At 43.5% G+C, this 23,891-nt stretch overlaps 1 protein-coding gene and 1 long non-coding RNA gene across 10 annotated transcripts in view; one reads left to right on the forward strand and one right to left on the reverse strand.

Annotated features, from left to right (window-relative positions):
* LOC123999325 lies at positions 1-11,393 on the reverse strand. 9 transcript variants are annotated; one of them, XR_006832429.1, is made up of 5 exons: positions 11,086-11,393; positions 3,775-3,913; positions 3,446-3,549; positions 1,271-1,379; positions 1-1,089 (listed from the first exon to the last, which is right to left on the reverse strand). It is a non-coding gene; the product is annotated as an uncharacterized LOC123999325 (long non-coding RNA). The 9 variants fall into 9 exon arrangements; XR_006832431.1 differs by lacking the exons at positions 3,446-3,549; positions 11,086-11,393 and adding exons at positions 8,987-9,037; positions 9,406-9,514; XR_006832433.1 differs by lacking the exons at positions 3,446-3,549; positions 11,086-11,393 and adding exons at positions 8,987-9,037; positions 9,134-9,340.
* The window catches only part of LOC123999324 (vitamin K epoxide reductase complex subunit 1-like protein 1), a 19,044-nt gene continuing 4,547 nt past the window's right edge, over positions 9,395-23,891 (forward strand). The window contains exons 1-2 of the mRNA XM_046304968.1: positions 9,395-9,783; positions 17,265-17,374. Coding sequence (XP_046160924.1) covers positions 9,476-9,783; positions 17,265-17,374 — 418 coding nt within the window. The 5' untranslated portion in view covers positions 9,395-9,475. The remainder of the gene's footprint in view (positions 9,784-17,264; positions 17,375-23,891) is intronic.

Here is a 23,891-nt window from a genome sequence, read left to right on the forward strand (position 1 = left end):
AAAGCTTCAAAAACAATTTATTTATTCACAGTCTTGATTATGGGATCCTTTGCACTGACTGATATGTCAAGTGAAAATCAAGTTATCAATGAAAAGTTTATGGAAAACTGCACTTGTCCTTGTGAAAATTACAGTTGAAATATTCTACAGTTGTAATGTCAAACGTCTTATATAGCACCCTTAAAACAAATGCATTTCAGGGTGTTCAAAGTCAAGCACAGAAAGGCATGTGACACTTAACATCCAACATCCTTCCGCTTGTCAGGTCTCTATAATAATAAGTGACCAGGTAATTCTCTCTACCAAATGTCTCCATGGAGCTCATAAGTGTAGCCATGCAGCCTATTTTGGCGGTTCACAATATCAGCTGTATGGATGTGGAGTGTGAGGAGGAAGCCAGCCGGGCCAAACCAGGTGCAGTCAGTGGAGGACCTGTACCTGGCCGAAGACTTACAAATCCTCTCTGTCCCGGGAGCCCACAGAGGAGGATCTTCAGTGGCTAAGGAACCATCCCCAGGGAAGGTTCAGTGGAATGGCATGTCTCCTTGAACCTGAGCTAGAACAACCGCAACCCTCCCTGTACCAGACATTGTTCAAAAACAAGGACACCTGGGGCTTGCAGGCAACCAGGCTGGCATGGTGCGGTCGGTGGAGCAGGGTCCTTAGATCATACTCATTGGATGGGGTGTTTGTTGTCTGTAAAGTGGGGCACATAAATAGGAGGGCATCAGGCATTCAAAATGGCTACAGGGATGGATGTGTGGGAGTCAGGGCTTTCGGTCCCGGGAGCCTCACTGGATGGTCTGGTGAGCACCACTGCAGTGGTTAGAGGTCAAGTGTCCTTATGGTGCAGGGGCATTACCATTGAAGTTGATTTCTATATCAAGGAGGGAGGGTCTTACAGCCTTCAAAGACCATCCACACTGGAACCAGGTCCAATGTCTGTGCCACATCATTGGAAGGAACACCTGATTCTGTGTTGTTTTGACCACCAAGCCTCCATCACGATGACCTCTGACAGACTCGTATTGCTCCTCCTGTCAGTACCCGTTTTTTGGGAAGCCAATGGTCCATACACACACTAGGGTCCTAGAATAGGTTATATTACATTAACGTTTTGCCCAAAGCAGCCAACTAAAGTAATTTAGTTCAATCACAAAGTCTGGTCTGAGTGCAGCTCCTCAGTTTTGTTAAGTAGTCCAGCACAATTCACATTGCATAGTATCATGGTCAGTGGGAATTTATATCTGATGTTTAAATTATGTCTTACCCCCAGAGTGAGAGTACATCACTTCCAGCAGATCTCCTTGCTGAGGATGGCGTTGATCATGTACGGCTTCTTGTGGGGTGAGACTGATGTTTCGCATGTCACGCCTCATCTAAAACATGGGGGAAAGGGGACAATTGATGCATTTACAAATTCAATTTTTTACACGATTGTAACACTACTCAAGTAATATCTGTCCTTTACTATTTATATTTGACAACTTTTACTTCACTACATTCCTATAGAAAATCATGTACCTTTTACTCCATACATTTTCCCTGACACCCAAAAGTACTTGTTACATTTTGAATGCTTAGCAGGACAGGCAAATAATCTAATTCACACACACACACACTTATCAAGAGAACATTCCTTGTCAACCCTACTGCCTCTGATCTGGCGAACTCACTAAACACATGCTTTGTTTGTAAATTATGTCTGAGTGTTGGAGCGTGCCCCATAGCTATCCGTAAATTAAAATAATAAGAAAATGTTGCCGTCTTGTTTGCTTAATATGAAATTTTAAATGATTTAGACTTACTTTTGATACTTATTTGAGAAATTACATTTACTTTTGATACTTTAAGTATATTTAAAACCAAATACTTTTAGACTTTCACTGAAGTAGATTTAAAATGGGTGACTTTCACTTGAGTCATTTTCTATTAAGGTATATTTACTTTTCCTCAAGTATGACAATTACATTTACATTTAAGTCATTTAGCAGACGCTCTTATCCAGAGCGACTTACAAATTGGTGCATTCACCTTATGACATCCAGTGGAACAGTCACTTTACAATAGCGCATCTAAATCTTAAAGGGGGCGGCGGGGGGGGTGAGAGGGATTACTTATCCTATCCTAGGTATTCCTTAAAGAGGTGGGGTTTCAGGTGTCTCCGGAAGGTGGTGATTGACTCCGCTGTCCTGGCGTCGTGAGGGAGTTTGTTCCACCATTGGGGGGGCCAGAGCAGCGAACAGTTTTGACTGGGCTGAGCGGGAGCTGTACTTCCTCAGTGGTAGGGAGGCGAGCAGGCCAGAGGTGGATGAACGCAGTGCCCTTGTTTGGGTGTAGGGCCTGATCAGAGCCTGGAGGTACTGAGGTGCCGTTCCCCTCACAGCTCCGTAGGCAAGCACCATGGTCTTGTAGCGGATGCGAGCTTCAACTGGAAGCCAGTGGAGAGAACGGAGGAGCGGGGTGACGTGAGAGAACTTGGGAAGGTTGAACACCAGATGGGCTGCGGCGTTCTGGATGAGTTGAAGGGGTTTAATGGCACAGGCAGGGAGCCCAGCCAACAGCGAGTTGCAGTAATCCAGACGGGAGATGACAAGTGCCTGGATTAGGACCTGCGCCGCTTCCTGTGTGAGGCAGGGTCATACTCTGCGGATGTTATAGAGCATGAACCTACAGGAACGGGCCACCGCCTTGATGTTGGTTGAGAACGACAGGGTGTTGTCCAGGATCACGCCAAGGTTCTTGGCGCTCTGGGAGGAGGACACAATGGAGTTGTCAACCGTGATGGCGAGATCATGGAACGGGCAGTCCTTCCCCGGGAGGAAGAGCAGCTCAGTCTTGCCGAGGTTCAGCTTGAGGTGGTGATCCGTCATCCACACTGATATGTCTGCCAGACATGCAGAGATGCGATTCGCCACCTGGTCATCAGAAGGGGGAAAGGAGAAGATTAATTGTGTGTCGTCTGCATAGCAATGATAGGAGAGACCATGTGAGGTTATGACAGAGCCAAGTGACTTGGTGTATAGCGAGAATAGGAGAGGGCCAAGAACAGAGCCCTGGGGGACACCAGTGGTGAGAGCGCGTGGTGAGGAGACAAATTCTCGCCACGCCACCTGGTAGGAGCGACCTGTCAGGTAGGACGCAATCCAAGCGTGGGCCGCGCCGGAGATGCCCAACTCGGAGAGGGTGGAGAGGAGGATCTGATGGTTCACAGTATCGAAGGCAGCCGATAGATCTAGAAGGATGAGAGCAGAGGAGAGAGAGTTAGCTTTAGCAGTGCGGAGCGCCTCCGTGATACAGAGGAGAGCAGTCTCAGTTGAATGACTAGTCTTGAAACCTGACTGATTTGGATCAAGAAGGTCATTCAGAGAGAGATAGCGGGAGAGCTGGCCAAGGACGGCACGTTCAAGAGTTTTGGAGAGAAAAGAAAGGGATAATTGAGTACTTTTTCCACCACTGGTAGCCTCCATAACTGGACGCTCATGCTCGGATCACACTGGGGCAGGATGTCTATGCACCGGATGGTCTGAAGGATACACTCCTGTTGGACTGGAAAAGTAAAGAGACATTTGGTCAGTGGTAGGTCTTTTTCAATGCTGTATCACCATCTTTATCTGGACAGAAAACATATTGTTTTTCAGAACACAAAACTCACCTTGGACAATGTGACAAGTGGTCCCTCATCACCCAATCTTAACTAATGGGAACCATACACAAACATACTGTGCAGATATATCTACAAATTAATTGTATCACATTTGATGAGTTACTGACCTCTCCATCCACAGGCTCGATCTGCTGTAGTCTACAACTGGACGGTTGGGTGTGCTCGGATCACACTGGCACAGGATATCATACCACTAGCACAGGATGTCCATGCACCGGATGGTCTGAGTGGTGCACTCCTGTTGGCCTGGAAAACAAAGACATTTGGTCAGTGGTAGTTCTCTCCCCCCAATAGGTTGATTACGAAAATGGTAACATTATATTTAAATACCATAACCCACAGACTTGACTATAGTAACCGTAAAATAGACTGGACTTTGGTCTATCTGCACATCTAAAATCCTACTATGTGGATGGGACATTTCTGCTGGGATGGAGAAATTACCTGGAATGCTCAACTAGATGATCAAGACAGTCTAGGATACTATTTGCCCGAAGAGGAAGTACTGCAATGAGCTATACGGCTGTACTTATTTTAATTCTCAAGAGTAAAGTTAAAACCCTGAGCCGTGATGTCACTGAGGAGGACCAACAGTGATAGGGGAATCGTCTGAAGGGGACTGACATGCAGGGGTAGAACATAAGGATTTCAACTAGCCCGGGTAACATTCAGGTCCCAAATCTGTGGCATGCAATTTTTGTAAAGGCAAAATTTCACTGCTGTGTCAGGCTAGTTTGGCACATTGTCTACTAGCCCAGTCTGAAAAGTACTAGACTCGGGCAAGCTTAATTTCCATCCCTGTTGACATTTCCAACTGACATCACAGGTCATTTGACTAGTCATGTACAACAGGTGCACTTGTGGAACAAAACCATTTCAGTGTACTGTATGGGGAAAACATTGAGGCCACAAGTCCCTTGTGAGCTTGTTAGCCAACTTTAGCTAATGTAGTTAACTAGCCAACCAAGGTGCCTAACTAGCTAGCCAACATTTAGCTAGCTAACTAGTTAACATTAGTTCACCGTTCGTGTAGTCAGACTTTTCTAAGTGGTGACATGCTAGCCAACCAACTATCCTTGCCGTGGTGCCGCCCTGATGTTAGCTACTGTAGCAAGTCTGACTACACAAATGGTGATTTAACGTTAACTAGCCAACGTTAGCTAAATATCCCTTCCTTGGTGGGCTAATGCTAGCTAGCATGTCACCACGTGAAAAAAGTATTACTACACAAACCGTGAGTTAACTAGCTTTAGTTTAGTTTATTTTATTTTATTTTTACAGGGACAGTGCACATTAATCAACGTTTCAGTAAAAGTGCCGGTTTTAGCCAGCTGGCTAATTTTCAACTGCAGTCCCTGGGCAGGTTATTAAAAACAATTACAATATAGACAATAGCACCATAGAACAAGCAAGACATAGCAACATAGGACAAGCAAGACATAGCATACAGACAGAGCAACATAGAACAAAAAGCAGCAAAACAAAATTCATAAAAGCAACAGTGTTTCCACACCTCACAAGCTACAGACAACATGGAATGCTGCAACACACAGCTAGGGACCATGTTCACAAATCTGATTGACCTTTAGCCAGGTCTTCAAGCATTTTGTGAAAGTGTGATATGTGGTGCAGTTATGTGTGTCTGATGGCAGTGTATTCCAGACATGGGAAGCTCTCACAGAGAATGCAGATTTACTAAAGGTGCTTTTCCTTAGGGGAACTATATAGTCACCTCTCATGGCAGACCTTGTGGATCTGCTGCCATATGTCTGGGTTTTCTGTTTAACAAAAATATTGAGTGGAGGGGGAGCCAGGCCATTAAGGATCTTGAATACAAGACATGGGTCGGTGTATTGCACAAGATTTTCCCAACTCAAGAGCTCATGCTTTCTAAGGATGTGACAATGATGATGGCTATTGGGCTTCCTATCAAGCACTTTGAGAGCCTGTTTGTAGACAGACTGAATAGGATTTAATGTTGTACAGCAAGCTTGGGCCCAACTAGTCAAGCAGTATGTTAAGTGGGGGAGTAATCATAGAATTGAAGTACAGTTTTGCTACCTCTGTAGTCAAACAATTTCGTATAAATCGGAAATTAGCTAGGTTGAATTTGGTTATTTGAATTACCTTTTTCACATGCTTTTTAAAAGAGAGGTTGGAATCAAGTATGATGCCAAGGTACTTAAAAATCGGATACCACCTGGAGCTTCTCCCCTGACACATAGACATCTGGCTCAATCGCTCACTCAACACAAGTCATTCTAGCATTTGCTGGTTCTCTTTTTTACTTCTAAGGTGCATTGTACACGCACGTTACCTACGGTCGGTGACCTCATCCCGTCAGTTGAGGATGCCTGGTCATTCTTTAAGAGTAACTTCCTCACCATTTTAGATAAGCATGCTCCGTTCAAAAAATGCAGAACTAAGAACAGATACAGCCCTTCGTTCACTCCAGACCTGACTGCCCTCGACCAGCACAAAAACCTCCTGTGGCGGACTGCAATAGCATCCAACAGTCCCCGCGATATGCAACTGTTCAGGGAAGTCAGGAACCAATACACGCAGTCAGTCAGGAAAGCTAAGGCCAGCTTCTTCAGGCAGAAGTTTGCATCCTGTAGCTCCAACTCCAAAAAGTTCTGGGACACTGAAGTCCATGGAGAACAAGAGCACCTCCTCCCAGCTGCCCACTGCACTGAGGCTAGGGAACACGGTCACCACCGACAAATCCATGATAATTGAAAACTTCAACAAGCATTTCTCAATGGCTGGCCATGCCTTCCGCCTGGCTACTCCTACCTCGGCCAACAGCCCCGGCCCCCCCGCAGCTCCTCGCCCAAGCTTCTCCAGGTTCTCCTTTACCCAAATCCAGATAGCAGATGTTCTGAAAGAGCTGCAAAACCTGGACCCGTATAAATCAGCTGGTCTTGACAATCTGGACCCTCTATTTCTGAAACTATCCGCCGCCATTGTCGCAACCCCTATTACCAGCCTGTTCAACCTCTCTTTCATATCGTCTGAGATCCCCAAGGACTGGAAAGCTGCCGCAGTCATACCCCTCTTCAAAGGGGGTGACACCCTGGACCCAAACTGTTACAGACCTATATCCATCCTGCCCTGCCTATCTAAGGTCTTCGAAAGCCAAGTCAACAAACAGGTGACTGACCATCTCGAATCCCACCGTACCTTCTCCGCTATGCAATCCGGTTTCCGAGCCGGTCACGGGTGCACCTCAGCCACACTCAAGGTACTAAACGACATCATAACCGCCATCGATAAAAGACAGTACTGTGCAGCAGTCTTCATCGACCTTGCCAAGGCTTTCGACTCTGTCAATCACCATATTCTTATCGGCAGACTCAGTAGCCTCGGTTTTTCGGATGACTGCCTTGCCTGGTTCACCAAATACTTTGCAGACAGAGTTCAGTGTGTCAAATCGGAGGGCATGTTGTCCGGTCCTCTGGCAGTCTCTATGGGGGTGCCACAGGGTTCAATTCTCAGGCCGACTCTTTTCTCTGTATATATCAATGATGTTGCTCTTGCTGCGGGCGATTCCCTGCTCCACCTCTACGCAGACGACACAATTGTATACACTTTCGGCCCGTCATTGGACACTGTGCTATCTAACCTCCAATCGAGCTTCAATGCCATACAACACTCCTTCCGTGGCCTCCAACTGCTCTTAAACGCTAGTAAAACCAAATGCATGCTTTTCAACCGATCGCTGCCTGCACCCGCATGCCCGACTAGCATCACCACACTGGATGGCTCCGACCTTGAATATGTGGACACCTATAAGTGCCTAGGTGTCTGGCTAGACTGCAAACTCTCCTTCCAGACCCATATCAAACATCTCCAATCGAAAATCAAATCAAGAATCGGCTTTCTATTCCGCAACAAAGCCTCCTTCACTCACGCTTCCAAGCTTACCCTAGTAAAACTGACTATCCTACCGATCCTCGACGACGTCATCTACAAAATTGCTTCCAACACTCTACTCAGCAAACTGGATGCAGTTTATCACAGTGCCATCCGTTTTGTCACTAAAGCACCTTATACTACCCACCACTGCGACTTGTAGGCTCTAGTCGGCTGGCCCTCGCTACATATTCGTCGCCAGACCCACTGGCTTCAGGTCATCTACAAGGCCATGCTAGGCAAAGCTCCGCCTTATCTCAGCTCACTGGTCACGATGGCAACACCCATCCGTAGCACGCGCTCCAGCAGGTGTATCTCATTGATCATCCCTAAAGCCAACACCTCATTCGGCCGCCTTTCGTTCCAGTACTCTGCTGCCTGTGACTGGAACGAATTGCAAAAATCGCTGAAGTTGGAGACTTATCTCCCTCACCAACTTCAAACATCAGCTAGCTGAGCAGCTAACCGATCGCTGCAGCTGTACATAATCTATTGGTATATAGCACACCCATTTCCACCTACCTCATCCCCATACTGTTTTTATTTATTTACTTTTCTGCTCTTTTGCACACCAATATCTCTACCTGTACATGATAATTTATCACTCCAGTGTTAATCTGCAATATTGTAATTATTCGCCTACCTCCTCATGCCTTTTGCACACATTGTATATAGACTCCCCTTTTTTCTGTGTTATTGACTTGTTAATTGTTTACTCCATGTGTAACTCTGTGTTGTCTGTTCACACTGCGATGCTTTATTTTCGCCAGGTCGCAGTTGCAAATGAGAACCTGTTCTCAACTAGCCTACCTGGTTAAATAAAGGTGAAAAAAAAAAATAATAATGATCTAGCTAACCACAGTACCTAGCTAACCACGGAGCTTTGACTTGACCAAAATAGCTTGTTAGTAGCTAGAAAACCTTATCACACTGCTCCAGCGACGTCTCTCAGGGTCGGAAAACAATACAATGTGTGTGTGCTTTTTGGAGTAGTGGTTACAATCCGGTACATAGCACAGAACCATCCTTGCTTCTGATCGACGGAGACCTAAGGTTAGCTAGTTCGCTACAAAAGGCCAGAGGGCAATACAAATGTAGAAAACCTAGTAATTTTAAACTGCTAAACGTTGCTAGCTAATTTAAAATACTAAACAAGACTACGAGAAATACACACTATCAATAATTTACACGAGAAACTACAAAGGCTATAATACTGTATCTACATGGTAGTTGTTACTTGTCGATAAGTTTGCATGGAGAAACGTGCCTTGGGTGATGACGTCAAAGCTTGAGGCAGGATGTGTAGTTCTGTATGATCGCCACATTAGAGGTAATTAGCGGTAAAAAAAAAAAAAATATTTTTTTTGGGGGGGGTAATTACAGAAACATATTGAGAAAAGTTACCTTGTCCGAGAGAGATTTGCGCGGTTATCACAACGTCATGCCATGATAAGCCTACAAAAAACAGAGACCTTATATGAAGTAGTTCTAAAATTCCAGACGAAAAAAATGAATTGTTAAAAAACGATTGGAAACATTTCTTGGTTTTACCTCTAGGTTCCATGGGTATTATGACTTATACTTAAGCAATAAGGCATGATGGGGTGTGGTATAGGGCTGTTCTTAGCACGATGCAACGTGAAGTGCCTGGATACAGCACCTAGCCGTGGTATATTGGCCATATACCACAAACCCCAGATGTGCCGTATTGCTATTACAAACTGGTTACCAACAGAATTACAGTAGTAAAAATACATGTTGTCATACGTTCTGATACCACGCCTGTCGGAACTAGGAAACTCGGAAATTTACGACATACTAACAGTAGTTATACAGGTGCCACATCGAATCAGCAAGTCGGACATTTTCGAGTAGTAGGAGACTAGTATTTGAATGCGGCATCAATACCGACTGCCTCTGCCCTGGTCGTGTGGCACGTTGACGTTTTTTCCACGTCGCAGTTCTCGTCATCGGTTGCGTTGCGTGTACGACTCGAGCGAGGCCGGAAAGATGGCGGCGCCCGTCCTGAGAGTGTCCACCCCTCGATGGGAAAGAATAGCCAGGCTCCTTGTTTGCGTATTGGGCATATTGTTGTCTTTATACGCCTATCATGTGGAAACGGAAAAGGCTAGAGACTCGAATTATCGGGCCATGTGTGACGTGAGCAATTCTATCAGCTGTTCAAAAGTCTTCACCTCCAGGTAATTTTAATTCAACAGCGGCGCCGAGTACTAGCAGCGCTCTGGATGAGACTGTGCGGTTTTTTGGCATCATTGTGCTAAACTGTCAATGTTTTAGCATGCGCTGTTCTTTAGTACGTTAAACATTTCAACTCTATTGATAATAAACTTAGCCTGTTTAGTGTGTAGAAGCTATCGTAGCCACATTGCTAACACTACGGTAAGTTACTTAGCTATTCACCAGGAAACAACTAAGTTAGCTACTAGCTGGCTGTTAGATGCTATGAAATTGTGTATTTTAATTTGCATGGATGCACACCATTGTCCTCCAACCGTAACACTGATATTTAGTTTTAATTAGACTGCTAAATTAACTAGTTAGCGAATGGGGCGACACCCCTTATTAAGTTAACATTGGCTAGCTAGCTAGACGGGAGGCGTAGCCATTCAGCCAGTTTTGGGTAGCATTTTCTTAGCTATGTGAATCGGCTGTCTACTCTATACATTGGAGAATACCTCAAACAAGTTTACCAAGATCTTAAACTGATATCATTTTAATACGTCTCACTACAATTCTAGAAACTATGCTGCATTTGTATAATTCCATAGCGATCTCAAATATGGGCCTTGCATTTCTGCCCTCGATGCGATTAGTTGGATTGTGGGCTGTAAAATGACAAGAAACAACTTAATCCTTAGATTGGAAAATACTGAATTGTATATTAACAAAGTTGCATTAACACAAGGGCATCTGTTGTCTGAATTAAACTAGAGTCTTAAAGTGAAACCGTGTCATTCGAGTTCAGTTTATGATTGTTGGTCATACATAGTTCATGTACCCGAGTGATCTTAGGTAATTTATTTGTAAGTAGTTATCTGGGTTGTAGGACATACCCACTCCTGTTTGTACAAATGCTGACATCCAAGCAATGCCAGGTCTCTGGGGGAAATGCAGGGAATAGTTTCAGACATGATGCACAAGTCATGAGAACAACACTGCTGAGAACTTCAAGTAATCAACCACAATCTGCCTGCCAAATGCAATCATGAGCAGCCTTGAATAACACCAAAGCAAATAACCAACAACCTGCCCTGTGAAGTGTCATTGTGTAGGACTACAGTATTTTGTCTCAACAAGGGGAGTTTTTTTAATGGTAGAGAGTAGTGACTGGATGCTCTTTGTGTGGCATGTCTGAACTGTATACAGGAACCCTAAAGGGAACTAGGCCTAACTGCTAGGAAGTACACAAGCATGAAATGAAAATGACTGACAAAATTAGAAATGTGTAATATCTGAAAATGCACCTAGCTAGACTGACTTACCCGTCCGTATACATGGATGGATGCTTCTCCCTTTTTTGTCACGGATGCCATGGTTACCCTTAGTTAGATCGTGTAATCCGGAGCCTTCTGTGTGTTTTCAACTCAGTCTTCATATTAACAAATAAATCTATCTTAGCTAACATACTCTAATTCCACCGGACGGGCCTTCCACTGATTTCAAAACTCGGTCCTCCAGAAAGTGGAGAGTGCCACTTAAGCAGTTCTGCTATGTGATATCTTTCAAAACAGCCATGTTAGAAAGGATAAGCTATACATACTAACCAGCTCATATTATAGACAAAAGCTTGCTACATGGCAGACCAATCCGAACTCACCTCTCGGCATGTCCAGCCCACTCACTATCTCAGCCAATCATGGCTAGTGGGAAGGTTGCAGCCTTTTTCCATGGCTAAAAACAAAAGTTTACATTCAAATGGCGCTCCTGTTACGTAGTGACACGCAACATACACCTAGTTTTCTGAAACGAGTCATATAAAGCCTAAGCATACCTGATATGGACCATGCAATTAGCAATAAACATTATCACCTTTAGCCCAACTGATGCAGCAAAGTACAAATAAATAGGCTGAAGCATGGGCTTTCTTTTCTGCATTTACTCTATTAAGCTAATCATTAGCCAGTTCTCAAATGTGATCTTTTAACAAGTTATTATCATAGATTAATTTTATGTCCCAAAAACTTGCATAAACACTGAATTTAATGTTAGGGTAACTTGGTAACTCGCCACCTGGGGTAAAAAGCCCCCTGCCTGTACTTCTCACAGAAACCACTTCATGTAACAATTTTTCCCCCAACACTTTCCCTGGTTTCCACTACTCTTGCACAACAAAAAATATGATCTGTCTCGTCACAATTTGAGTAGTTCTAAATGTATTATTTTGAGGTAGAGAGGCATTGTACCCCTGTCAGCCTACAATTGACCGATGTTACATTTAGCCTGACTCTTCCCTGTGCACTCACTGCCAGTTGCGGAGCGGTAATGTGCTCAACCATGCCTCTGCTAAAAACCCTGGGTTTAAAATGGTGCAGTTCACACATATTTAAGAGTTGAGAAATAAAGTAGGAATGGAAAGCTGTGACTCCCCTCTTTTTAACAAAAGCCATTAACTAGAGGTCGACCGATTTTAATCAGCATGGTTGATTTAATTAGGGACGATTTTCAAGTTTTCATAACAATCGGTAATCGGCATTTTTGGATGGCGATTATGGCCGATCACTTGGCAATCCACGAGGAGCCTGCGTGGCAGGCTGACCACCTGTTACACGAGTGCAGCAAGGTAAGTTGCTAGCTAGTATTAAACGTATCTTTTAAAAAACAATCAATCTTGACGTAATCACTAGTTAACTACACATGGTTGATGGTACAACTAGCGTGTCCTGCGTTGCATATAATCAATGCGGTGCCTGTTAATTTATCATTGAATCACAGCCTACTTTGCCAAATGGGTGATGATTTAACAGTTTATTCTCCTTCCATTTGCTCTGGAAGATGCTGCTTTGAAAATAGGCTCGTCAGCCGTGTTGATGGATCCAAGTGGGGTAATGAGAGTAGCATACTACAGTGGATTGAGCCAAGTAGTAGAATGGTCCCACTTCAATTCACTTTTTACTTAGGACAGCTAATCAGCGTTACCAGTGATTGTCCGGGAGGGGACTTTATCGTCTCTACCTTGTGTTGAGATTGAATTCAAACCACCTTAAATGTGAGCTGTTGCTCAACGTCTCTGGTCTGATATGTTAATTCTTAACCCATCATTTTATACAGTTCATTCAAAAGGGGCGGTTCCGTCAGGCTAACACTCTCTCTGACCTCTCAAGGGCGTGCCTTGTCAACAAAACAAAAGGCTCCTAAAATCATGTCCCTCTCTTAACAAAAACACTAATTCTTCATCTTTCATGCACAATGTATCGACTGTACACCACACATATAGTTGATCAACTTTCCAAGTTACAGTATTTCCTTTATGGCATTTTTAATAACACCCAAAACGTCACCAGTGTTCTCCAGATCGCCCCTGACCATTCCACACGTCCTATGTTAGCAATATTGTTCCAGTATTCGCTTTAGAACGTGTTAGTTTCAGCGGGAAAAAGGTCTGTTGAAACATAAGCACATTCCTTAGGTGAATTTGGAGAGGGATTTGCTGAATGTTCTCTCCTTGATTTACAACTGGGTGTGAACTGTCAACCCCCACCAGTTTTCTTCTCCCCCCTCTGCAAGTGAGAATGGGTCTGGTTGAAGTTATTTATTACAAAGCTGATCTGACCTATTTGGATCCTCACAGGACAGTCATGACAAGCGAAATGCTTGTGTTCCTAGCTCCAACAGTGCAGTAATATTGAACAATACACACATCTAAAAGTAAAATAATGGAATTAATTAATGTATAAAAATTAGGATGAGCAATGTCGGAGTGGCATTGAATAGAATACAGTATACATGTATAAAATGAGTAAAGCAGTATGTAAACATTATAGTAACTAGTGTTCCATTATTAAAGTGACCAGTGATTCCATGTCTATGTACAGTTAAAGTCGGAAGTTTACATACACCTTAGCCAAATACATTTAAACTCAGGTTTTCACAATTCCTGAATGTGAAATGTCAGAATAATAGTAGAGAGATTTATTTATTTCATCACATTCCCAGTGGGTCAGAAATTTACATACATTCAATTGATATTTGGTAGCATTGCCTTTAAGTTGTTTACCTTGGCTCAAACGTTTCGAGTAGCCTTCCACAAGCTTCCCAATTGGGTAAAATTTGGCCCATTCCTCCTGACAGTGCTGGTGTAACGGAGTCAGTTTTGTAAGCCTCCTTGCTCGCGCACGCTTTTTCAGTTCTGCCCACGCATTTTCTATGGAATTGAGGTCAGGGCTTTGTGATGGCCACTCCAATACCTTGACTTTGTTGTTCTTAAGACATTTTACCACAACTTTGGAAGTATGCTTGGGGTCGTTGTCCATTTGGAAGACCCATTTGCGGCCAAGCTTTAACTTCTTGACTGATGTCTTGAGACGTTGCTTCAATATATCTATATAATTGTCCTCCCTCATGATGCCATCTATTCTGAAACACCAGTCCCTCTTGCAGCAAAGCACCCCCAAAACATGATGCTGCCACCCCCGTGCTTCACGGTTGGGTTGGTGTTCTTCAGCTTGTAAGCTTCCCCATTTCCCTCCAAACATAACGATGGTCATTATGGCCAAACGGTTCTAATTTTGTTTCATCAGACCACAGGACATTTCTCCAAAAAGTACGATCTTTGTCCCCATGTGCAGTTGCAAACCATAGTCTGGCTTTTTTTATGGCGGTTTTGGATCAGTGGCTTCTTCCTTGCTGAGCGGACTTTCAGGTTATGTTGATATAGGACTCGTTTTACTGTGGATATAAATACTTTTGTACCTGTTTCCCCCAGCATCTTTTCACACCAAAGTACGTTCATCTCTAGGAGACAGAACGTGTCTTCTTCCTGAGCGGTATGACGGCTGCGTGGTCCCATGGTGTTCATACTTTATACTGTACTATTGTTTGTACAGATGAACATGGTACCTTCAGGCGTTTGGAAATTGCTCCCAAGGATTAACTAGACTTATGGAGGCCTACAATTTTTTTTCTGAGGTCTTGGCTGCATTCTTTTGATTTTCCCATGATGTCAAGAAAAGGGCCACTGAGTTTGAAAATAGGCCTTGAAATGCATCCATACGAACATCCTCCAATTGGCTCAAATTATGTAAATTAGCCCATCAGACACTTCTAAAGCCATGACATTTTCTGGAATTTTCCAAGCTGTTTAAGGAACAGTCAACTTAGTGTATGTAAACTTCTGATCCACTGGAATTGTGATACAGTGAATTATAAATGAAATAATCTGTCTGTAAACAATTGTTGGAAAAATGACTTGTGTCATGCACAAAGTAGATGTCCTAACAGACTTGCCAAAACTATAGTTTGTCAACTAGAAATGTGTGGAGTGGTTGAAAAAGGAGTTTTAATGACTCCAACCTAAGTGTATGTAAACTTCTGACTTCAACTGTCATTTTTTTCTACCCCTTTTTCTGCCCAATTGGTAGTTAGTCTTGTCTCATCGCTGCAACTCTCGTACGGACTCGGGAGAGGTGACGGTCGAGAGCTGTGCTTCCTCTGAAACACGAACCGGCCAAGCACGACTGCTTCTTGACACAATGTCCGCTTAACCCGGAAGCCAGCTGCACCAATGTGTCAGAGGAAACACCATACACCTGGCGACCTTGTCAAGCATGCATGCGCCTGGCCCGCCACAGGAGTCGCTAGAGTGCGATGGGACAAGGACAGCCCAGCCGGCCAAACCCTCCCCTAACCCGGACGATGCTAGGCCAATTGTGCGCCGCCCCATGGGTCTACCGGTCACAGCTTGCTGCGACAGAGCCTGGACTGGAACCAGGATCTCTAGTGGCACAGCTAGCACTGCGATGCAGTGTGTTAGACCACTGTGCCACTGGGGATGCCGTGGGTGAATCATTTCAGATCGTCAGTGACTTATATGTCGGGGAACTTGACGCTTTCCACCTTCTCCACTGCAGTCCTGTCAATGTAGACAGGGCCGTGCTCCCTACGCTGTTTCCTGAAGTCCTCGATCGGCTCCTTCGTTTTGTTGACGTTGAGGTTATTTTCCTGTCACCACTCCACCAGGGCCCACACCACCTCCCTATAGGCTGTCTTGTCATTGTTGGTAATCAGGTCTACTATGGATGTATGTTCTGCAAATGCTTACAGTACGAAGAACAGTTTATAAAGCTGCATATCTAAATCTCTGGTAAACGGAAGGCATGTTATCTGCTATCCACTTCGTTTACATTTTTATTTTGCTAAAGGGGAAGGTCACTTTTTGCTGAAGGGAGGGCCATCCATTTTCATTTCTGAGGTCAGATTCTCTCCAGGTGACTCTTATTATAAATAACGTATACACCCTAACGGCCTGTCCCTTAAAGGGGCAGCTGAACATTTTTGTCTCACCTAATGATTGGTTGATTGAGCATGGATCCCTCCTAAGGATTTTTATTCATAAACTTTTTGTAATTTCTTATCAAAACTTGAATCTTTAGATCTCCTAGATTTGTGTGCTTCTACATTTCTAATTAGGAGCACATGTACTCCTTGTAAAATGTTTTATTCTTTTTTATATCAGCGTAGCACCCTGAAGTATAATAAATAAGCCACATCACTCAGCCTTTTGTGGCATTGTAGACACTTTTGTTGATTCTTGATAAAACAGTTCTATAACTGAACAGCTGTTTTTACTATTGTATCTATATTTGTTAAGACGCAGTTCATGAAATTCAGCAATATACCCCATTACTTCTTACTAGTGATACATTTCTTGTCTTATCAAAAAATGTGTTTTCTGTAATTATAGCGTAAAACACATTTTGTCTGGTGAATGATCTGAGTGACTATTAGATTCTTTAAATCTATATGCCATAGTGGCTGGTGGGCCAAAAAGTTAATTTCCCTAGCTGGCCAGCATCCCTGTGGTATGATTTCGACACCTTTTAGAGTCCATGCCCCCCGACGAATTGAGGCAAAAGGTGGTGCAACTCAATATTTAGGATGGTGTTCCTAATGTTTTGTACACTCTGTGTAGGTCCTAAATGCATTACTTAAGTGCTGCTGTGAACAACGCAGTGGTGTGATCCCGTGGAGGCAGTGCAGGGAGGGGAGACAACAAAACCAGGACCAGTGGTTGGTGCGCCACTCAGGTTTCCAGGGTACTTTGTTATCTTGCTTCTGAGGCCGTACAGTCACCCTCTGGAATTTCCGTTTGTTCCCTTTGTAATGGTTTGACGAAATTCTGCTTTTACTTTTATGGTTATAGCTTGTATATGACACCTGTTAAGCCTTCCTATTGAGATGCTGTATCAACATGGTTATATAATTTAGGATTGTAGACGTCACCCGTCATATCTTTATGATTATAACTTGTAAATTACACCATTTAGGCGATCACCTTATCAGAATCTCACCCAATAGCTTGACCTTCTCAGACATTTTCCTTGGCGTACATTGCTATTTGTTTTTCAGGTTGAATACATGTATTTGTGAATTTGTCCCTGCAATTCATCATCACGATTACTAACACATTTCCATTTGTTTTTTCCTAATTTCTCCCCCTGTGTAGGTGGGGCAGAGGATTTGGACTGCTGGGCTCAATCTTCGGAATCGACAGTGCAATGAACCAGCCAAACAGTGTCTATGGAATTTTCTTTTATGTATTTCAACTGTTATTAGGTAAGACTTTCGATTCCACAGCCACCGGCTCATGCTATGCAAAGTATGGAGAGAATTTAGGTGACAAGCCTCCTTGTATAGTCACTTTGTGCTATTTGTGCTGACCCACCACTCTGTCAGGCCCTCACTTCCTCTTTACTATATTTGACTGCACCGTGGCTCAGATCAGTCCTGAGTCAGGACTGTGGTGTACATTAAAGGTAGCGTTGTCACTATACCAGAATGTTTTACTTCAATGCCAGGTTTAGTATCATGATACTCCATATCATCAAGATACTCTACCGCAGCAAAAAAGGCGTATTAGCCAGTCACAGAATGGCACTTGACCCAGATGGAGAAAATCAGCTAATGCTAAATCTCTAAATAAACCAGGTAAATCAAGATGTAGGCAAGTGGTCACCAACTCTTTTTTTTTTCTTTTTTTTACCGCTCAGATGAAAAAATAAAAGACTTACAAAATGTAAGCATATAACATTAATAAATGTTCTGTAGGAATTAGATTTGTGCAGTAGGCCTAATACATTATCACATTTGCATTTTGGCTATATGCCTGTCCTGCCAATACTGTTCTTCTCAGACCAGGTATTCCCAAACCAGGGGTACGCGCAATGCCGTCGGGGGTACACCAAAAAGTGATTCATAATTATTTTTAAGTAACATTTTCAAACAGTCAATTTATATTTTCCAACGGGCATTTGGGTAAGGTTTTTATCTTGCCTGAGTAGCCTCGTTTCACTGCCAAAAATAACATTTAAACTATCTAGTGTCAAATACAGGTAGCCTAGTTATACAGGTAGCCAGATGTAATGCTAGCATCAGTAATTCTACATTTGTTGTTAGTCCAGCTAGCATGGACACTGTGAATCTGATGCAGCCGAAGAGCTACTGCCCCCTTAACCGGGGAAAGCACCGAACAACAGACAGGGACGTTGGACCATTGAAGACGTGCAAATATGATGAGAACTACATTGGTTTGGGCTTCAATTATATTGGGAGTAGTGCCTTTCCTCAGCCACTGTTATATGTGCAAAAGTACTATCTCACAATTCAATGAAAACTTAACTCTTGCGCAGACATTTAGAAACAAAACATGCCAATTTGAAAAATAAGCCACAGGAGTTTTTTGAGCGAGAATTAAGACTACCTTCGAGTAGTAAGACGTGTGTGTATATATAAGCAACCGATACCATTAATAAGAAGGGGCTAGTAGCGTCTTAAATGGTGAGCTACCGAGTGGCTAGGACAGGCAAGCCCCATACTATACTATTTAATTCTTCCTGCTGCCGTGGATATGGCTGGGACAATGCTGGGGGAAAAGGCCAAAAAAACAATACAGACAATGCCTTCATCAAACAACACTGGTTCACGACGCATCAGTGACATGGCAGGAGATGTTTTGAAACAATTACTGCTTCGCATACAAGCCAGTGAATTCTATGCGTTACAGCTGGATGAGTCAACAGACGTGGCGGGCTTGGCACAGCTCCTGGTATATGTCTGTTACAGCTGGATGAGTCAACAGATGTGGGCTTGGCACAGCTCCTGGTATATATCTGTTACAGCTGGATGAGTCAACAGATGTGGGCTTGGCACAGCTCCTGGTATATGTCTGTTACAGCTGGATGAGTCAACAGACGTCGCAGGCTTGGCACAGCTCCTGGTATATGTCTGTTACAGCTGGATGAGTCAACAGACGTGGCAGGCCTGGCACAGCTCCTGGTATATGTCTGTTACAGCTGGATGAGTCAACAGACTTGGCGGGCTTGGCACAGCTCCTGCTATATGTCTATTACATTTATGGGGGGGGTCAATTAAGGAAGACATCCTCTTCTCCAAACCACTGGAAACCAGGACAACACAAGAGGATATTTTTAAAGTACAGGACAGCTTTGTGACATCAAATGGACTTTGGTGGTCAAGATGTGTTGGTATCTGTACTGATGGAGCAAAAGCCATGACAGGGAGACATAGTGGAGTGGTAACGTGCGTGCAAGCAGTTGCTCCCAAAGCCACTTGGGTACACTGCAGCATCCACCAAGAGGCTCTTGCTGCCAAGGGAATGACTGACAGCTTGAAAGACGTTTTGGACACTACAGTGAAAATGTTTAACTTTGTTCAAGCAAGGCCCCTGAACTCATGTTTTTTCTGCACTTTGCAATGACATGGGCAGCGACCATGTAATGATTTTACAACATACAGAAGTGCGCTGGTTATCAAGGGGAAAAGTATCAACAAGTTTTTTTTAAAATTGAGACGAGCTTAAAGTTATTTTTACTGACCATAATTTTTACTTGTCTGACCGCTTGCATGATGAGTTTCTCACACGACTTGCCTATCTGGGTGATGTTTTTTTCTCGATAGAAGGATCTGAATCTAGGATTACAGGGACTCTCCGCAACTACATTCAAAGTGCGGGACAAAATTGAGGCTATGATTAAGAAGTTGGAGCTCTTCTTTGACTGCATTAACAAGGACAACACACAGGTCTTTCCATCGTTGTTTGATTTTATGTGCAAATGAACTCAAGTTTACAGGACAATGTCAAATGTGATATAGCGAAGCACCGGAGTGAGTTGGTTGTGCAAATACGCCTGTACTTTCCCGAAACGGATAACGCAAACTAGATTCGTTATCCCTTTCATGCCCTGCCTCCAGTCAACTTACTGATATCTGAACAAGAGCCTCATCAAAATTGCAACAAGCGGTTCTGTGAAAATGTATTGTAATTAGAAGCCACGGACAGATTTCTGATTTGGGCTGCTCTCAGAGTATCCTGCCTTGAAAAATTGCGCTGTTAAGTCACTGATGCCCTTTGCAACCACATACCTATGTGAGAGTGGATTCTCGGCCCTCACAAGCATGAAAACTAAATACAGGCACAGACTGTCTGGGAAATGATTTAAGACTGAGACTCTCCAATACAACCCAACATTGCAGAGTTATGTGCATCGTTTCAAGCACACCCTTCTCATTAACCTGTGGTGAGTTATTCACAATTTTCGATGAACAAATAAGGTTTTGTATGTAAGATGGTTAAATAAAGCGCAAAATGATTGGTTATTATAATATTATTATTTGTGCCGTGGTCCTACAAGAGCTCTTTGTTACTTCCCACGAGCGGGGTGTGACAACACACTCTTATGTTTAATAAACCTAAAGTGTCCTTTCAGTGTCCTCCATAGAATTAGGAACACTTGACTATGTCTTCCACCACTGTGTGTATATTTTTACAGGTCAAAGCCACTTGCATAAATAATATATGCTTGTCCACAAACCTATTATAGGGATCAACAAATAGATTCAGCCGTGGGCCGATTTGTATTTATTTATGACGCGGTGGTCGGGCTGGAACATAATTGTAAATCATTTGGGGACTCTGCAAATTGACCGCAAGAAGCTCAAACAGATAACATTCTATTTTCAAACCTTTAGTACATTTGTATACGATCACATATCTCTATTTTATGCGTGGGAATACTTTGGAACAGATCTCCAAAAGTAAAATCGCTTGAAGCTGATTTGCCTGTGTTTTTACAGTCTTATGTCCAACAATAAAAATGTTTAAAAATAAATAGTAATGATCTTGGGGACCCAAATAAAATCCCCCACGGGCCAAATTCGGCCCACGGGAAGCCAGTTGTGGGGAACCCTGCTCTATTATATACCTGGCATGTTGGTGTCCTTAAGGTAGTAGACCTAGATCAGTGTAATGCTTCTTGCTGAGCCCCTCTAAGGGCCCCTTCCCTGTGTGAAGTCATACTATACACTCCCGCCTGACTGTCTGACGTCCTGGTGGCAGGTTGGCGGTTTTCCTAAGTCAGTCCTGCTGGTTTAGATTCTATTCCTCTGCTGACTGGTCTAAGGGCTCCGCGTTCTGCTCAGCCAACTGGTCCTGACTCAGATCTGTTCCCCTGCTGACTGGCCTAAGGGCCCTGCGTTCTGCTCAGCCAACTGGTCCTGACTCAGATCTGTTCCCCTGCTGACTGGCCTAAGGGCCCTGCGTTCTGCTCAGCCAACTGGTCCTGACTCAGATCTGTTCCCCTGCTAACTGGCCTAAGGGCCCTGCGTTCTGCTCAGGGTCCCCTCAGATCTGTTCCCCTGCTAACTGGCCTAAGGGCCCTGCTCTGCTCGGCCAACTTGTCCTGACTCAGATCTGTTCCCCTGCTGACTGGCCTAAGGGCCCTGTGTTCTGCTTAGCCCACTGGTCCTGACTCAGAACTAGAGCCCCCTTTACCCATATCAATTTACTACACCGCTGGATTCGACTAACACAACAGTGGTACAGTGGGTGAAACTTACTGTCCAGGCATTGTAGTTAGGTTGGTGAGGATATAAGTTATTTTAAAAAATGAATCATTTAGACGTAGGTTGAAGGGACCATGGATTAGCTGGTGTCTCAGAATGGGAATTCTCCAAAAAGAGCCTTTTCATCTGTGGCCACTGGACATTGTTTCATTCTCATTATCAAGTCAGCTAAGAAGACTTAGGCTAAACGATATGGTCTAAGGCTTACTGTACAGTTGGTTTCTGTTGCCCCATTCTTGCTGCTTTTGTCACACTGTATTTACACAGTTCCCCCTGTTAACTAAAAACCGGTAGCTTTAACCTTATCCTGTAGCACTCTCGCCCTTGTACAGAATGTGTTTGTCTCTTTGTCCCTTTCCCCTCTAATGTCATTTCATCACTATGAATAGAAGCCTGTGCCAGAACCAGTCTGTTTAGAATGTCCTCTACAACATCTGCTCTTCCTCCTTTAACCAGGGGGTCCTGTGTCCTGTCATGCATCTGGCTCAGTGGTTTACTTTCTTAAGCAGACTTGGGTTCAAACACCTTTTTGAAGTCATCAGAAAGAAAGGAGGACCAAGATAAAATGTCTTTATTTGTATGGCTTTGGGTGCATGGCTTCCGTCAGGGAGCGCAAAGATATGATAATCTTCGATTTGATCAACCCTGACTTTGAAGAGGGAGTGGTTACAGAAATCATTTGTAACACTAGTAAGCAATACTATACATGTTAAAGTGAAATACTGTAGATATGTTATCAGATGCATCAGAACCAACCCTGAATATGACTGGTCACAGTGTTAAGAATAAGATAACCATTTATTTTATAGTACACCGTTATACAGCTAACATGGACCACAACAGTCTAAACATAGCTGAGGGAAATAGAGCAAAAATGTCCACTAGATGACAGCAAATGGACCCATCACAACCCTACAGGAAGGGTGAGAAATCCATATCTTCATTTAAACCAGGGTACTTAGTGGCCTGTAGTTTGTAAATCCATATCTTCATTTAAACCAGGGTACTTAGTGGCCTGTAGTTTGTAAATCCAAAAACTTTCCCTTTGGTTTAACTGTTTAAGACGGTCCCCTTTTCTAATAGAGGCCGGAATATGATCAATACCCATAGCTTGTAGGGAGGTAGGGTTTCCATGGTGTAGGGACTTGTAGTGCCTTGCCATGGGGTAGTCTTCATTACCTACCCGTATGGCATACTTGTGTCCAACTAAGCGGTCTTGAAGGCGTCTCTTTGTCCGTCCAATATATAACACCTTGCACTGTGGCCATTCCAAGCAAATCCAATTTGAATTGGTCACATACACATGGTTAGCAGATGTTATTGCGAGTGTAGCGAAATGCTTATACACTTAAGGTTTTCTGGGCTAACAATGTAAGAAATACTGCATTAAAAAAACAGAATACTGCACAGTTTCCTAAGGACTAGAAGCGAAGCTGCCATCTTGCCTTCAAGATGGTGCCGATAAATCTGTAACCACAAGTGGTTTTGCAGTTAATGAAATGCTTGACTTGATACTCCATTTTAGAAGCTGTCAACAAAATACTTGCATTTAAATGAGCCCCTGGGTTTGTGGTCTAGCAAAGTGTTTTGAGAGTCACCTGGAAGAGCGCTGTAGACTAGTTTGTCATTTAGCGTAGGACACCGCTTATAACTGGTGGCTCTGGAAAGAATTGGCGTAGTGACATATCACTTTGGAAGATTCCCCAAGTCTTTTTAATGATTCTTGTAATGTTCTCTGCTTCAGTCCTGTATTTTGTAACAAATTACACTCTGATGTATCACAAGGCTCTCCCCTTCGCAACAAGTTCTCTCTGTCAAGTAATCCAGCCCTATTACCTGCATCTTTCAGGACCTGAGCGCTGTAGCCCCGATTCAAGAAGCGATTCTCCAATTCAGCAGGTTTGACACTGTAGGCTGTTTCCTGATCGCAAATTCTGCAGACTCTTTGGAATTGGCCATATGGAATGTTCTCTTTTAGCCTTTTTGGTTGGAAGCTGTCTGCCCTCGGAATGGTATTCCAATCTGTAGGCTTCCAAATGATTGATTTGCAAACAACCTCTGTCATTTTTACTGATGCCAAGGTCCAACAAATGTTATCCTTGCTGTACTCCATAGTTTGATGTGAGGGTTAATGCTGTTAAGGTATTGGTGGAAGGAAATAAGTTCATCTTCTGAACCGGACCAGAGCAGGTAAACATCATTTTAGCATCCC

This window comes from Oncorhynchus gorbuscha, linkage group LG16, assembly GCF_021184085.1.
Source record: "Oncorhynchus gorbuscha isolate QuinsamMale2020 ecotype Even-year linkage group LG16, OgorEven_v1.0, whole genome shotgun sequence".
NCBI classification, from domain to species: domain Eukaryota; kingdom Metazoa; phylum Chordata; class Actinopteri; order Salmoniformes; family Salmonidae; genus Oncorhynchus; species Oncorhynchus gorbuscha.